At 35.8% G+C, this 16,396-nt stretch overlaps 1 protein-coding gene across 1 annotated transcript; it reads left to right on the top strand.

Moving 5' to 3' along the window:
* Nucleotides 1-519: 519 nt before the first annotated feature.
* LOC109105508 (lysophosphatidylcholine acyltransferase 2) lies at nt 520-10,302 on the top strand. Its single transcript, XM_042727864.1, has 14 exons — nt 520-962; nt 2,066-2,208; nt 2,968-3,185; nt 3,480-3,592; nt 3,912-3,972; nt 4,799-4,857; nt 5,143-5,177; nt 5,631-5,685; nt 5,830-5,912; nt 6,044-6,169; nt 6,351-6,504; nt 6,726-6,824; nt 7,119-7,260; nt 9,241-10,302. The coding sequence occupies exons 1-14, from the start codon at nt 846-848 to the stop codon at nt 9,426-9,428; spliced, it is 1,593 nt and encodes a 530-aa protein (XP_042583798.1). The 5' UTR covers nt 520-845; the 3' UTR covers nt 9,429-10,302.
* Nucleotides 10,303-16,396: the final 6,094 nt, after the last annotated feature.

The following is a 16,396-nucleotide window of genomic DNA, read 5'->3' as shown; positions in this document are numbered from 1 at the left end:
CAGTGCGTTTCCGAACTGTCCCAACCTTAACCTTTGTTCAGCCCTTTGAAAAAGAATCGACTCAAATGAGTGATTCATTCTCGAGTCAAGCATCACTGCATCTAACCCGGCCAACGGAGCCCTCGACATGAAGTATGGTCAGAAAAATGTTTCTCAGCCCCGTATACAATAATGTTAGACGATGTATCCGAAAGATTTCATTAGGGCTTGCGACGCCTCTAGTATAAGTTGTTAAATATGGAATGATATTAGAATCAAAATTATTAACAGATGAACGCACAATTCGCAAACATGTCTGCATTTGCTCAAGTCGCTGCACAATCATTTAATACCGAATTCCACAGATTTAAATTGAAAGGCATTTGTTTGTGGTTAGTAAGATGCATGCATAAAATGTATGCAGTACACGGATAATTGTGCGTGCATCTATTAATCATTTTGAGTCTAATATCATCCCATAGGTTAACCCGAAGAGAATAACAACTAGGGCACATTTAGTGGCTACTACATGGCTAATAGGATTATGTCCCTAAGAGGTGGGGTGTAAACACACCGGCTCTGTCTCAAAAACCTACTGAGCTGCCTATAGTTACACAACGTTTTAGGACATTGTAAGCGCATTTCAGGGCAGCCGGTGCACACACAGAAACTCAGACTCCTGGGATGGCTAGCATATGGCAAAGTTACAGCACTCGCCTAGTTAGGTAGCTCACTTGATTGCGAAACACATCCGCAGACCGCTAGGGCTGAAGTCATGTGTGAGGTGGTGCTTGTGGTGTGTAAATAGAAAGCGCTTCCCTGACAGGCTTGGACACATGAAGACGCTGCTGCTGTGATGAGTGAAGATGCCCGCTGTTCCGCAGAGAGTGTTCGCGCTGCCCAGACAGCATTCCCTGCTGCTGCCCGCCGTCATCAACCCTTTCGTTAACGACCTTAAGTTAACTAAAGCCGATACAATCAAAGTGAGTGCTGCTCTCCATTTATGACATGCCTGTCAATATTATTCTTCACTGACGTCATTCAGGTCTTCATCGTATTAATGTATCCACTTCTATTTGATTTGCCTATGATCCGTTTCCCTCTGCATTGCATTAACTCTCTTATTTTCTCCTTCCTCCAAAAACTGATTAATCTTATTGGTTGAATAGGGAAAGGGACTGGTAAATGCTCTCAACAAATGTAGAACATGTTTAATTAGTAAGATTAGTAAACAAATGAGAAATATGCACTTCACTCTGCTGCAGAAAGCGTTCAGATTATGCTACTTCGTGTATGTTACCATTTTAAACAGTGTTACCGTTTGTGTAATAAGGGAGAATCACGCAGTAACGCGGTTCACAACATGTGGTAGAGAGAATGTTATAAATGTTGCATTTCTGATCACTTAAAGTAGTTAATAAGATGTTTTTACTACAGTAAAGCATATCAATCAAATATAGTGGAAAATTAGGGTATTATGGTATGCTTTTGATTGTTGAACACAATCAAGATCTCTGACACTATGTCTAAATGAGCTAGTTTACATGGTAGGTCGGCGTTTCTCAACCTTTCCCAACGCAATATTTGAGGTAACCCAACCCCATCTCATATGCTTAGCTAATATATATATATATATATATATATATATATATATATATATATATATATATATATATTTTTTTTTTTTTTTTTTTTTTTTACTGTAATTGTCAAAGATGATTTTTCTAACTATTTTATTTTCTGATTCCAGACATTTTAAAAAGTGCATGTTCTTCAATAAAAGTCTAAAAAATATATATTATCTTTACTTATTAATTTTTGTTATTTATTTATTTGATTTGAGATGAGTATATATACTACAGGGCTGTTGAATGCTTGAATCTGATTGGTTGACGAATGTTTTCCAGACAGGTCTTGACTGCATTGCATGTCTACATAATACTTTATCCTGTCATCCTGTTGCCAAGGATGGAAATTGTGCTGGGTTATTTGTATGTTAGATAAGTTTATGAAATGTATTAAAAAAAAATATTAACTACGTTATATTAATGTAGTGTGTCGATTTTTATCTTATCTGTGTATCTAGTGTTTTCTTCTGGGAATCATCCTTGTGCCGCTCCGTGGCATTTTCTTGCTTCTCGTTCTCATGTTCATGTGGCCGGTTTCTGTCATGATAACATTCAGACAGTCTCTGAAAGGAGCAGTGGAGCCCATGACTGGCTGGAGAAGGTAAATACCAGTCCCTGTTCACTCATATTAATCACAGATACATGCCACCTCTTACATTTCAACACAAGAATAAAATTGACCTTTTTATGGGCGACTTTTTTGAGCTTTATATTCTCCTGGCCTATTAACTAAACTTGACAGTTAGCACATCAAACCTTACACCTTGACCTTACAGATAGCACTACCTCTTATCATTTTGAGTTTTTGTCTTAGTTCCTGATTTGTTCCCTTTGCTACATGCTAAAAAGTTAAACATAAGCTAATAGTGATTTGTCAGGATGTGTGGGTGGGAGGAAGGTGGGTTTATGTATTTGTATGTGTGTTTGTTTCCTCTGTGTTAATAATAGATGTAAGAGATGGTGGTGTGAAATTTGTGGTTTGCATATCAGCAGTTACACATAACTGCTGCATTACAGAACCCCTCCATTCTGTTTAATTCATGCTTCTCTGTCAAACAAGCCACATGGTTTCTTGCAAAACAGCTCATTTTGCTGTATCTCGTTTCTTCTTGGATTGACCACACTGATCAGATTAATTAAGTCTTAGCGTAGGAGGTAACACGGCGGTTGGAGGGATGTGGTTCTTTTCTAAACTGATGCAACAATGTGCTGATCTGACACCCGATGAGCACACAGTTTCAAAGCCATTAAAGCAAGCTTTTTGTGCTGTGTGTATGTGTCAGTATGTTGGACTAATTAATGTCAATATCCAGTATGATTCCTCATGTTTGTGTGCTTGTATATGTTTGTTTGTGGGCAGGTTCATGCACAAAAGAGTGATGACCTTTCTAAGCCGGCTGTATTTCTTCGGCATGGGCTTCAGGGTTGTGGTGAAGGGGAAGCAGGCCAGCAGTGTAGAGGCCCCTATTCTAGCTGTGGCCCCCCACTCTTCTTTCTTTGATGCCATTGTCTGTATTGAAACTGGTCTACCCTCTACTGTATCCCGTTCAGAGTCCCTGGAAGCACCGATCTTTGGCAGTATGGATATTTGCATCAATACTGGTCTATGCAAAAACTAACTCTAATGGCAAATGATTTCATAATGTGTTCTAGTAGCTTTTGAATATGTATGTTTTGTTTATCAGTTTAGTTTCTAAGTACCACATACAACACAAAGAAACAAACCAAAACAAAACCAGGGCAGAAAGAAAAAAAATGTTGTTAAATATCCATTATTTGTTAATTTTGCATGTGTTTAGTTTTGCATTGACTATTATCATTACTTAGCATTCCCTTATACTTCAGTGGGTAAGATGATGTTATGTTCCCCAGGGTTTTTGCGCTGTGTGCAGCCAGTGCTTGTTTCACGCAAAGATCCAGACTCTCGTAGAAACACTATCCTTGAGATTGAGCGGAGAGCAAAGTCAGGAGGACACTGGCCACAGGTGAGTGTCTCTTCTTCTAACATCCTAAAGGTCTGTAACACCACTAATTTACTCGATTACATCATAAATGAAAGATTACACTGCCTCATTTAAATAACTTTATTTTATTATATATTTTTTCATATGTGACTTTGTGAATCTGACCATGTGAAACCAAAGTAACAAAGTGTTTTCCACATTTTGAAAGCAGGAAATTACTCTTAGACCTGTACTTCCCCAGATAGAATAAAGGATGTCCGGTTCCCAAACAATGTTTGGTGTCAACATTTTGGATCTTTTGGACCATTGAAAATATCACTGGTGTTATTTTCTTTTTTAGGTTCTTATTTTCCCTGAAGGAACATGTACAAACAGATCATGTCTCATTACCTTTAAACAAGGTTAGCAGATTGTGTTTATTAATTTATTTTTTTGTTATGTAGAAATTCTATTAACGATGCATTTTAATTATAACATAGTCACTATAATATTACAGATTAACTGTTAAGATCTGTTTGAGATATTTACAGATACATTAAATATACAAATATACTGTGTTGTAGGCAGCAAAAGTCAGTGCATAATGAAGATTGTGTATGAACTGCACAGTATGGAAATCTTATTGTCTGTTATCAGATAACTCATTTTCCTAATGCAAATGTATACAATTCAAGGGAAAAAGAAACTATCGTGGTATTACGGGATTCCAAAGCTTACAGTTTGTTTTGGCGTACTATAAAAAGTAGAATGAGGTCTGCTGAAGCCAGCAAAACACAGCACATAAAAGAGAGGGAGTGTTGTGTCTATGAATAGGTTTTATCCACACCGCTAAGTGTTTATCCCTTTGAGTCTGTGACATTTATTAAAATATATTTAAAAAAAAAAAAAAACTCTGTTATGTTGTAGGCTACATTAATTGAGCAGATCAGAGTGATTATATTTATTACTGTATTATGTAAGATCTATAGATTTCTCTCTACATTCAGGTCATATCATTAGGACAGTGTTTGCTTCATTTATAATCATTGATTGTCCGCTTGAGAACCTGTCAGATAGCTATGACCTGATATGTAGAGCATGGTGTGATCAATGGAGTGTCAGACAGGGATTTAACAGCATTCTGAAGCATATGACTCCATACAGAAAACAGATGGAACTCTTGTACTGAGCAGTTTTTCATGAGAATTAATAAAAGGTGCTTATGTGCTACTCTCTTAACCTCCATAGGTGCCTTTGTCCCAGGAGTCCCAGTACAGCCTGTTCTGATCAGATACCCAAATAAGTTGGTCAGTATGAATTCAACAAAAGTCCTATACTGTTGTCATGATGCCTCAGTTTTTGAGTAACACAAGAATTTTAAATATATGTAAAATAAAAATCCATAAATAACCAAAGAGCACTTTAGCAGACCATAAAATTAGCATACAAATGCATACCTAGCAAACGGCTCTGCAAGTATGTCAGTTGAGCACTTACATAATCTGCTGCTCTTGTGTGAATAGATCAATGTTCATACATACCTCTTTAAATGAAAGATTTCTTACCAAAGTGTGTCTTTTTAATACTTACAGGACACAGTTACATGGACATGGCAGGGTCCAAAATCGTAAGTAGTAATAAACATAAACAAAGCCAGTAAAACAGCTGATGAAATGCTTTCACAATTAGGTATTTTCCAATCATTGTTACAAGGAAAAGGTCATCATAATTCAGATTCACCCGCCAGAATTGAATATTATGTTGCAAGAAACACTCTTTTTATGAGCCAAATGATGATAAATCTTTTTTTTTTTTTTTTTGAATTTAATATAAGAGAAATTTTATATTCAAACCAAATGGGGAAATAACATGTGGTCTGACTAAATTCTCATCTTCCTCCTTACACGTTGAGACATCTCTGCATGCGTAATGTTGTAGATCGCTTTCGTAGATAAGCTTGGTTTTGAGACCCTTTTGTATGTTATACGAGAAATGCAGTTGCACAGTCATGCATATAAAGAGAGCAGTGCTTCCTGAAAATGCTGTTGGTTTGGAACCTCACCACCAGTTCCTGTTTTAGGGCCAGACTACTGCTGCTCACACTCTGTCAGCTCTATACTACAGTGGAGGTTGAGGTCTGTGAGAAATATTTATGTATTTCATGATTATATGCTCAGCTTTTTGCACCTTTAATGAAGAAAGATGAATGACAAAGCTAATCCCACATACTATAGCTAATCTCCAAAAAGTTAAGTATATTTATTTCATTTGTGTTTTAGTTTCTGCCCCCTCAAATTCCTACTGAGATGGAGAAAAAGTGTCCTTTCAAGTTTGCTCAGTCAGTGAGAGCTGTAATGGCTGAGTAAGCATGCCTTGTTGCTATTTATCCTTCTGTGTCTTTATAATGTTATATTTAATGGATACTTACGATGTGTGCACAATACAATATTTCAGTGTTATTGGTTGTATCACAATTTCTCACTCTGTCACTAGGTCTCTGGGCCTACCGGTCACAGACCACACCTACGAAGATTGTCGTCTGATGATTGCAGCTGGAGAACTGACCCTGCCTATGGAGGCAGGTCTCGTGGAGTTTACCAAGATTAGCAGGAAACTGGAGTATGACTGTATATTTAATAAATATATATATATATATATATATATATATATATATATATATATATATATATATATATATATATATATATATATATATTAGTAAACATTTTGAGACTGGTATCCCACATTTTAATCTTATTTTAGTTTAAGCTTAAAATCTTTGTTTCGGTTGTAACTCCAGATTAAAATGGGACAATGTGAAGAAGGAATTGGAGAGTTTTGCCAACATAGCCTGTTCTTGCAAAGGCGGCAGGATCACAATTGAGGAGTTTGCCGGCTTTCTCAAACTGCCTGTCAGCCCAGCTCTACAGGAGCTCTTCGCTCTGTTTGACAGGGTGAGTTTGTCTATAACTAACCACATGGAAAAAGATATTCTGACTTAGATCCAGAACTCAAGCTAATGTATGAAATGCTCTCAGATATCTGCTTTAAAATCTGCTTAATAATATTTCCAAAACAACAAATCTACAGTGAATCTATGGTACTGGATGACTCTAACTGCATTATATTTTATTCACAGTGTTGCCTGTTTGAAGCATATGTTTTCTCTTTGTAGAATGGTGATGGCACCATTGATTTCAGAGAGTATGTCATTGGTGTCACAGTTCTGTGCCGCCCTGCTAATAATGAAGAAGTCATTCAGACTATTTTTAAGGTAATGATATCACAGATAGCACTGATGTTATTGTGAAAAAAAAAAATATCAATGAAATCTCAAAATGTGATTGTGCGAAGATAAAAAGAAGATTTCATCTGATAAAGATTAAAAGAAGGTATTTTGTGGTGTGGTTAGTGCCAGTGGTTGTTAACACCTTGAGGTGGTTTACAAAAACAAAATCTTGAACTTGACAAAAAGAAAGTCAAGAGTAGAATATTACTACGTGTGAGTACTATTGTGGGATTTATTGTCAAAAAATGTGCATCATGTGTCTGTGAATTTTTGCTACAGCTGTTTGACATTGATGAGGACAACTGCATCACACAAGAGGAGTTTAGCGGTTTGCTGCGTTCTGCTCTTGGAGTGTGTGATCTTGACGTCCACAGCCTCTTCAAAGAAATTGATGCAGATGGATCAGGACACATAACTTATGGTCTGTTTGCCAACTGTATAGCAACTACCATAGTGATAAAACTGTCAATCATATTAATATTGCTTTCATTCAGAGAATACTTATTTTATTCCCATTTTTTATTAGGTGGCCTTAACTACTATGTACTTACATTTAAATTAATCATTTGGTACAGTGCACTATTTGTGTACATACATGTTTTTACATTGTACTTATATTTGAAAAAATATCTGCATGTAATTGCATCTGTAATTGATTTCTCTTATTACATTTATAATTACACTGTTGACCAAGGAATGGGTCAACAGTGTAATTATTACTCACCCTCAAACCTACCCAAACCACCAAACCTGTCCCCTAACTTTACCCATGTCCCACCTCAATAGCAGAAAAAGTGTTTTGCAATACATATGAACACAATAAGTACATTTCTGATAGACATAGTAGTTAAGACATCCTACTATAAAGTGGGATCCTTCGTTTTTCAACCATGGTGTATTTCAATTATCAAACAAATAACATACTATTAGAACTGCTACTATTATAACCAAGTGTTCTGTGGGCTGTCATGATAATTTCATTTTTTTGCTATATTCAGTGTTTTTGCAAGTTGGAATGTTTTTTAGATTTTTAAAAGCAAACACAATTCACAGGAACGATGGCAGTGGTTGTCAAGTTGTGAAACCCAATTGTTGCTTGTAAGACTGAACTGAACTACACACAGGCCTAACACTGGCAATGTTAACTTTGGTGGTCTGTTTAGGTCAGTGGTCTCTAACCCTGCTCCTGGAGAGCTACCGTCCTACACATTTCAGCCCCAACCCCAATCAAACACACCTGAAGCAGCTAATCAAGGTGTTCAGGGCTACTTGATAATTACAGACAGGTGTGTTGGAGCAGGGTTGGAACTGAAGTCTACAGGACGGTAGCTCTCCAGGAGCAGGGTTGGAGATCCCTGGATTAGGTTGTATTAAGCAAATTACTCAATGCTAAATTGCATTATACTAACATCATCTTTATTAAACTAATCTTATTGATTTGAAAATATATTTAGGCTTAATTGTTCCAATAAATGTTTAAATAGAACTGCTTTTGAACATGGATTTGTCTTGACTTGACAATCTAGGCAGTATCACTCCAAATCAGTCCAAATCCCTTAAAACAGATCATTTCATGTCTGAAATGAACCTTGACTTTGGGCTGTCTGTTGCATGCATTCAGCAAGCAAGAACTAGCAGATTTCTTAGTCTGAATGCTTGTTTTCAGTATAGGTTTAAAAGTCCAACAGAAGTTTCCACACTAATTTAAGTTATTTAAAAAGCATCAACCCAGGTCCCAATGCTTTTTCTGCAAATGAAAGTATCATGGTTAGCGGCACATGATTCCATTCTGTGTATGTAAATAAAGGTGTTTCAAAAGGTTCTTCAAGTGATGCCATAGAAGAACCATTTTGGTTCCACAAGGAACCATTCAGTCAAAGGTTCTTTAAAGAACCATCTCTTTCTTACCTTTTTGTAATCTGAAGAACCTTCTTTTGGCACAAAGAACATTTTGTCAAACAGAAAGGTTCATCACATGTTAAAGGTTCTTTATGGAACCATTTAGACAGAAAGGTTCTTCTATGGCATCGTGAAGCACCGTAATTTTTAAGAGTGTGCCTTCGAAAATATTTGTATGTTTAATCATGAACACTTTCTAGTGAAGGCTTGTTGTTATTTTTCTCATTTATCAGTTGTCAAGGTTGAATTATGACTGGGATTGGTCTTTTGTAAAACTTGTAGAAAGTTGTCATGAAGTGTGAATTGATTTCAGCTGCATGCCAAATTAAACCAAGGATGTTTTCATACATTGTCTGTTGTAAATATCCTATTTACCATAGCATATTCATATTATGTTATTCATTCATTAATGCCCGCCACACTTAGTTGATTAGTGTGGCTTCTTTTTGAGTATCAAAAGTATAAATCTGTAGTAACTTTAATTTCTCTATTTGACTTTCAGATGAGTTTTGTTCCTTCGCTCTCACCCACCCAGAGTATGCCAAGCTCTTCACCACCTACATCGAGCTACAGCGTTACCAGGGTCTCCAGGGGGAGGAGTTAGATTTTGATGCCAGTTTGTCTCACTGCTGTACTGCTTCTCATAATAACCACCAAGAGGACAGTACCTCTGATAAGAAAGATGACTGAGAGCATGCAGTCATAAAGTTCATATTCTGCCACGCCATTTGAACACATCCATTAAGCTTGGGCGGAGGGATTTTGTACACTCGCATATGCCCTGTCAGCAGTTTTCTGTTTACACCACCAAGTATTTCATAAACTATTCAGTGGTTTATTTAAAGGGTTTCAGATCATTGATAATGCATATAGGCATGCTAAAACATACCTTAAGCAAATTAGGAGTTTATTGAGACAAAGTCATAGTTCAAACTGTCTTAATCTGCAGCTAAAAATTAATTTTATTGTTATAACACCCCTCAGCTTTTTAGACATGAAGCTTAGTTCCAATTCAGTTTTTTTATGCATTTTATTTTAGAAAGTCTAATAAATATATATATTATTTGATAATATCTCATTTGAAAAAAAGTTATTTTGTGATAACATTGGAGATCATGTGCTTGTGTGTCTTTTATGGAAAAGTGGATTTTTTTTTAATGAATATTTTACAAAATATATTCTTATACAAATACAAAGTTTCTTTTCTTTTTAAATGTTTTTCCCTTTCTGCTCAGGGATGTTGGTACAGAAAGTGAGTTGTAATCAAAGGTTTTGCTTTGCATCTTGTTTTTATTTGCATTCCCATTGAGGGGAGATGTTGCTGAGTTAGCGTTCTGTCCCTGCTGCTTGTTCAGACTAATGCTCTGTTGCATCCACTGAAAATAGGCCAATTTGTGAGCAAACAGACAACACAACACGCCCACGGTAGTATGCACCAAAGGGCTTGGTTTCAGATGATCCCTCTGCAGTGGTATTTATTTAGCAATGCAGGTTGCAATTATGATTTTGTTAACACAGCAAAGTTAGCTTTTTTTTGCAATTAAAAAAATCCTTTGAATTTTAACTAGTATTTGTTGTCCCTTTTATGGCTGAGTTCATGAACACTTGTTAGAAGAGTTTGTACACTCTTGTGAATTATCAGGCCATACAGAAGAAAAACTGCTGATTAGCAGCCTCCTAAGAAATACTTTCATACTGAAAACTTCCACTAGGTGACAGCAACTCCATACAGAAAGCCAATCATCTGCATAAACCTCTCCTCATTTCTAAAGAAATCTTTAGTGAATGTGCAAATACTGGAAATGTACATCCACAATAGTGGATATACTCCCGCTTTTATGGCGTTTCAGGATGCATGTGTACAAAGTTAGAAATAATAAAATGAAAAATCCCCTTTGTCACTTCTCTGCGGTCTCAAGTCATTATAAAATATCATATAGTTGAGGTCAAAGGTCATGTTTCATCATCTGTGCTGTTACTCAGCTCTGTCCCAAATAGCAGCATAAGCCTCTACAATCTGAGTTCACACATTGATGTCATAATGTCACAAAGACTGTCAAGTATAGTCAGCATCAGTGCAGGCTCAGATAAACTGCTTTTAGGGCACATAGTGGTCATAGAGGGTCTATTCTTCAAAATGACAAAAAAAGACACCCTTTCTCTGTGTCCAGAAGTTTAGGCAGTTGACTTGTTGCCTAGCTGGCCTGTCAGGCAATGACTTTGCAGGCAGCCTTTGGGCAAGTAGGTACCTCACAAAACTGGACAAGCTTCTGGGGAAGCATAATTTTTTAATTATAACATTTTTAGTGATAATGTCATTTTTCTCTTGATAGCAAAATTGAGAGAGGTTTGGTGATAACCAAGTGTATATTGAATTACTACTACAATACAAATTTCTTGTCATAAATGAAATTAAAAGTTCAAAATATTGTAAAAAAAAAAAAAAATAATAATAATTCAAAAAATACATTTACACACAAACTCACCGCCAACTGCAACTTTCAGACACCATTTATTTTTAGCTCAACTGTCACAGAATCGATTCCACAGTATAGGCAGTGAAGGATAAATCTGCTGCCTCCAAAAATCAAGCAAATTAAGTTGCTTAGTAGACAGCATGTGACATTACATTACATTGATTCAGCATAGTCAAACACAATGCCTGCAACGCCTTTCCATCAGCGTAGGATGAAATACCTGTCCTCTTTAATATTTTAAAGGAGGTTGGTAAAGGAGAAACAGGTTCATCATTAAGCGGTTTCTGTAATGTACCTTCAGTAGTGCTGAGCTGCAGTATATCAAAACCAAGTCACTCAGTAAGAGTACTCAGCATGCGACTTGCAGTGCTTTTGTCCATATAATATCATCAGAGGGCAGGTCAGGGACGACGATATGATGATGTCTTATGAGCAGCTAATGTTCTTTCTCTCTCTCCTCTTGATACAGCAGGATGAAGGATGGGATTGCACTCACTTCATTAAGGTCCTGCTGCTCCACACGCTGTGATAACCAGCTGTGATTTCCACCGTCAATTTGTTTTAACCTTTTCAAACATGACGGGGGCATTTCATTAAATTCATTTCATTTAATCACAACTGATGAGATTGCATGGAATCAATTAAGTCACATTGTTGTTACTGTTTCTCTCTCTCTGTCTCTCGCTGTCTCCGTGTCCATCTTTCTTTCTTTCGCTCTCTTTCTCCCTTCTTTTGCTTACAATATTGCAGCATTCATTTTTATTTCAGCCTGAGGTGAGTCTGCCTAGTCAAATTGTGGGCAATCAGCCCAAGTAATCTGGTTTTATTAGCACAAGACCAAACAAGAGTTAGCTGTTAGGGCTTTGGCTGGGCGGTCTGTGCTGGAACAGATGAGGGGGCTGATCGGGGGCTCGTCTGAAAAGGTCAGTGCCGACAGGCTACACTGCTTATTGACGGGTTGCAAAATAGCTGCAAATCACAGACCCTTCACTCCCACAGTATGTGTAGACAATGTATGCATCAAATACTTTTCCCTTATAAGGAAATGTATAGCATACTGCATCTTTTGATCTTAGCTTTAATTTGTGTGTCAAGATGTCAGAATGGGGCTTTAAATCGCTGTGTTTTATCATTTTCATTTCTCTCTCTCTCTCTCTCTCTCTCTCTCTCTTTCTTTTTTATTTTGAGCCATCATGCCTACAGAGCAGGAGGTCCTGACCTTGGAAAGAAGCATCTTATAGTTCCTCTTAGTGAGAGCACATATAAAACGTACATTAAGCTTTCGCCATCCACTGGATGAATGAGTACATGCTGATGTACTCAAGTCTATTCTCTCAGACAGGACAAGCAAAGCACAACATTCAGTTTTATGCATTTCATCATTACACCTGCTTCTGTTTTTGTATGACATGTTGCTCATAAAAAGATGATGTAATATAGGGCACAGTGCACTGATGTTAAGGCCTAGAGATTGTGAAATAGATTCCTTGTGGCAAGGCATTAATTCATGCTAAAAAAAAAAAAAAAAACTTCCCATATATATATTTTTTTGAATACATACACTACTGTTTAAAATATTTTTTTAAGCTTTTGAAAGTCGTCTCGTGCTCACTAAGGATGTGTTTATTAGATCACAAATAGATTAAAAACAGTAATTCTGTGATATCATTGTGATGTAAAATAATAGTTGTCTATTTTAATATATATTAAAATGTAATTTATTCATGTGAGTGCAAAGCTGAATTTTCAGTCCAGTCTTCAGTGTCACATGATCTTTCAGAAATCATTCTAACATGCTGATTTGGTGCTTGAGAAACATTTCTTACTATCTTAGTTGGAAATTATTGTGCTGCTTCACCTTTTTATGGAAACCGTGATATTTCTTCACAGTTCTTTGATGTACTGTATAGAAAGTTCAGAAAAGTTGCATTTATTTGAAATGCATTAGAATTATGTGTTGTGTAAAGCTACAGCTTTTGAACTGCATAACTATGAGTCACAATGTGACAGAAATAACATTTTTGAGGAAATATAAGGAAGTTCTTCACTTGTGTATCTGTCATGACAGTTAGATCAATTAATACTGATGTTTAGTTCAATTGAAACTGGGATTAGGATTGATCTAATGCTGAAATAGGCTACTGTACTGCTAATGTAGGAAGTACTTGCCAAACATTATGGCTAAATGACTTGCATCTACAAAAATCTTTGGTGTGAGATTTAAAAATACTTAATGAATCTCAATTCAACATCTGTCATTTCAATTTGACCATGTTAAAAAAGGATTAGAAAAGCACCAATACAATTGTTGACTTCTTTTTTAAGTCATACTGTATTTTTACTGTATAAGTGTATACGACATCAAGATTCATTATCTTAACATTTTGGTGTCCTAATATTTTTGTCACAATTTCTGTTTTATACTGTAGGTTTTATACCAAAACCAAAGTGACAAAATACATGAAATTAATGTGTACATGTGTTTAATGGTCAATACATGCTTTGTAAAACACTGAAGAGTAGGTTTATTGATCCAAACTACATATTAATACAATCATTAGAAAACAAAAAGGGCAAATGTGATCCTAGCTCATCAGTCTTGTCCTGAATGACATGCATTACCCCATATTCGTGACATTGATCTGTCACAGAACTGGAAACGGCATAATTAGGGGAATTCAAGAATACTAATTTCTTGACATCAAAGTCCTTATTTAGTGCAATAAGTGACAGTTTACTGTGGGCCCTGGCACCGTTGATCATCTACTGCTTTGAGTTTCTTTTAAATAAAATGAATTATACCCTGAACTGGTATATAGATTTATGATGCAAAACCCATTTTATGTAAACAGTTGGTTTAAATAATAGATAAAAGTGCAGGTCAGGGTTCAATGATTGTGTTTATAGCATGATTATACGATGCCCTCAGATATTGTAGTGGCTCATATGGCAGATAATTCCAGTGCTTACTCCTGTCTAACTCCTGAGACTTATTGCAATATTGATGCAAAATATGCAAATATCCTTTATGCTTCAAGGAAAGGTTGCTTTGCTTTAAAGGTTACCTTCTTTAGCATCACCCTCTCTCACATGTATGGCAACATCCTGAAATAGAAATGAGAGATTCCAGTTCCTTTGGAGGAAGAATGTGTGTTACAGAACAAATAAATCAAACCCTGTTCCTTACTTTTGTTATCTAATCTGAACCCGAATATGTACAAAACTGCACAAAAACAGGCCTGTAAAGGTTTCATAAAAGAAACGCTGGAGAGCTTTAAGGGGACATTCATTGACTTTAATGGGATGAACTGATTGCCCATATCTAATAGAAATCATCGCCTTTGGCTAGAGCGGGTGTGGAATTAGATTACACGTGGAACACAATGCTTTTACTGCTTCTTAGAAAACAACTAATTGAATCTATGTAGAAGAAGAGAGAAGAAACAGGCAACTCGAAGAGGAATAAAAACAGACTTTAAAATATATATATATATATAGTAGTGATGGGAGATGGACATAGCTGTAATATGTTTATTTTTTATGTCTTCTTGACAAAATACATAGGGTGTGAATTAAGAGAGGGATTTGGGAAATCTGACCCTTCTAATTGTAGGGGGGAAGTGAGCAGTATTTTTGAACACGCTTAAAATCATGCACATTTAAATAAGATGATGATTCATATGACATAAAGCTGTTTAATTTTGAATAGGCCCACTATCTTAGTAACTCCCAATGCAACACTTTTTTAAAATGTATTTATTTATTTTCCACTACACAATGTTTTAGTAAAGATATAGATTACAAGATTTAGTTCGACTGATCTTACAGACATAAGCAAAGGTAACCAAAGCAATGCTTTGTTCCTCAAGCGCTTTCTATCCAGATCAGTTTTGGACAAGCATTGACAAAACATATAGGCCAGTTCACACAGAACACGTTTCTGTGTTCCACTGCATGTCTTTTTAATTGTTTTTCACATCCAAAGACAGGTCAAGTTATGAGTGGAACATCACACATGCTGCTTGATTTTGAGTTGCACATGATGCAGAAGTAATGTGACATTTGATATTGGCATTTTCAAGCTATTCAAAACTCATTTACTCTTTTGACCATTTGACTGACTTTGACCTTTGTGCTTCCTCTCACTGTTTATTGTCTGAACCTAAGACTGTCTTTATATATTGTTTTATTGTAGATTATGTAGGGTGAACTTGGGTAAAGTCATGTAATTTAGATTCCTGGATGTTTTTTTCTTTTTCTTTTTGTTTACTTTAAGGTCCAGCTTTAATATTTCAATTTGAATACAGCTCATATAACGTGTTATAATGATCAGACAAACATATTTAACAACATATTTAACAACCCCCCAAAAAAACATATAACCTACAGGTTGTGAGTAAAATAAATCATGTGTGAAATTCCTAACAACTGAAAGAACAAGTTGTGTTGACATTAAATTTGATGAAATCTGAATACCAGAATATTCAGAAATCAGAATATTGATAAAAAAAAAGACTGAACTCTACAATATATTAAAGATGTGACTATAACAACATATAGCAACAAGCAACAACATATAGGCTAAAACACATTAAAAAGAGGAACATTTAAAATGGTAACCATATGTAAAAAATGTTTTTCTGTCTATGCTCTCTAAACACTTTAAACAATTTTTACTTGTGTCCATATTTTTAAGATTTATATTCTACAGCTACATTTTTCTCCTTTCATCCTTTCTTCACTCCACAAATTGAAATTCATGCCTCAATTTTCTTTTTATTCTCTATTTCCTTTCTTCCATCTCTGACTTGAATTTCTGACTGCAGTCTCATTTCTGTTTTCTAAATAAGTAAATTATAAATGTCAACTATAAAATAACCAGTGAATGTCAATTTATTTGATGAATTTGGGTATAATTACTGAAGGTTAAAGGTCGGCCCACTTTATCTAACACTTTCAGCCAAAGTGGGCCAGCAATATTTAAACAACTTACAAGAAAATGAACAGTGTTTTAAAAATATATGTATTATTTGCATTGTATTCCCTGTTAATGGTAGTATTGAATAAAACAGAAACTGTCACAATAATGTTTGTTTACATTTAATGAGCAACCTTATAAGTTTTTTACCTTTCACCATGACACAGTCCTCCTTTGAGGGGTAGCCACGCCCACCAGTGTCA

Source organism: Cyprinus carpio, chromosome B7 (assembly GCF_018340385.1).
Source record: "Cyprinus carpio isolate SPL01 chromosome B7, ASM1834038v1, whole genome shotgun sequence".
Classification (NCBI taxonomy): Eukaryota; Metazoa; Chordata; class Actinopteri; order Cypriniformes; family Cyprinidae; genus Cyprinus; species Cyprinus carpio.
This window is presented reverse-complemented; position numbering and strand designations above follow the sequence as displayed.

What these genes read in the sequence shown, in the direction of transcription:
- LOC109105508 (XM_042727864.1), top strand. Translation starts at nt 846, where the DNA reads ATGCCCGCTGTTCCGCAGAGAGTGTTCGCGCTGCCCAGACAGCATTCC. An exon ending in GGAAGCACCGATCTTTGGCA is followed by an intron (nt 3,186 to 3,479) that starts GTATGGATATTT and finishes TATGTTCCCCAG; the next exon opens with GGTTTTTGCGCTGTGTGCAG. An exon ending in TCAGATACCCAAATAAGTTG is followed by an intron (nt 4,858 to 5,142) that starts GTCAGTATGAAT and finishes TAATACTTACAG; the next exon opens with GACACAGTTACATGGACATG.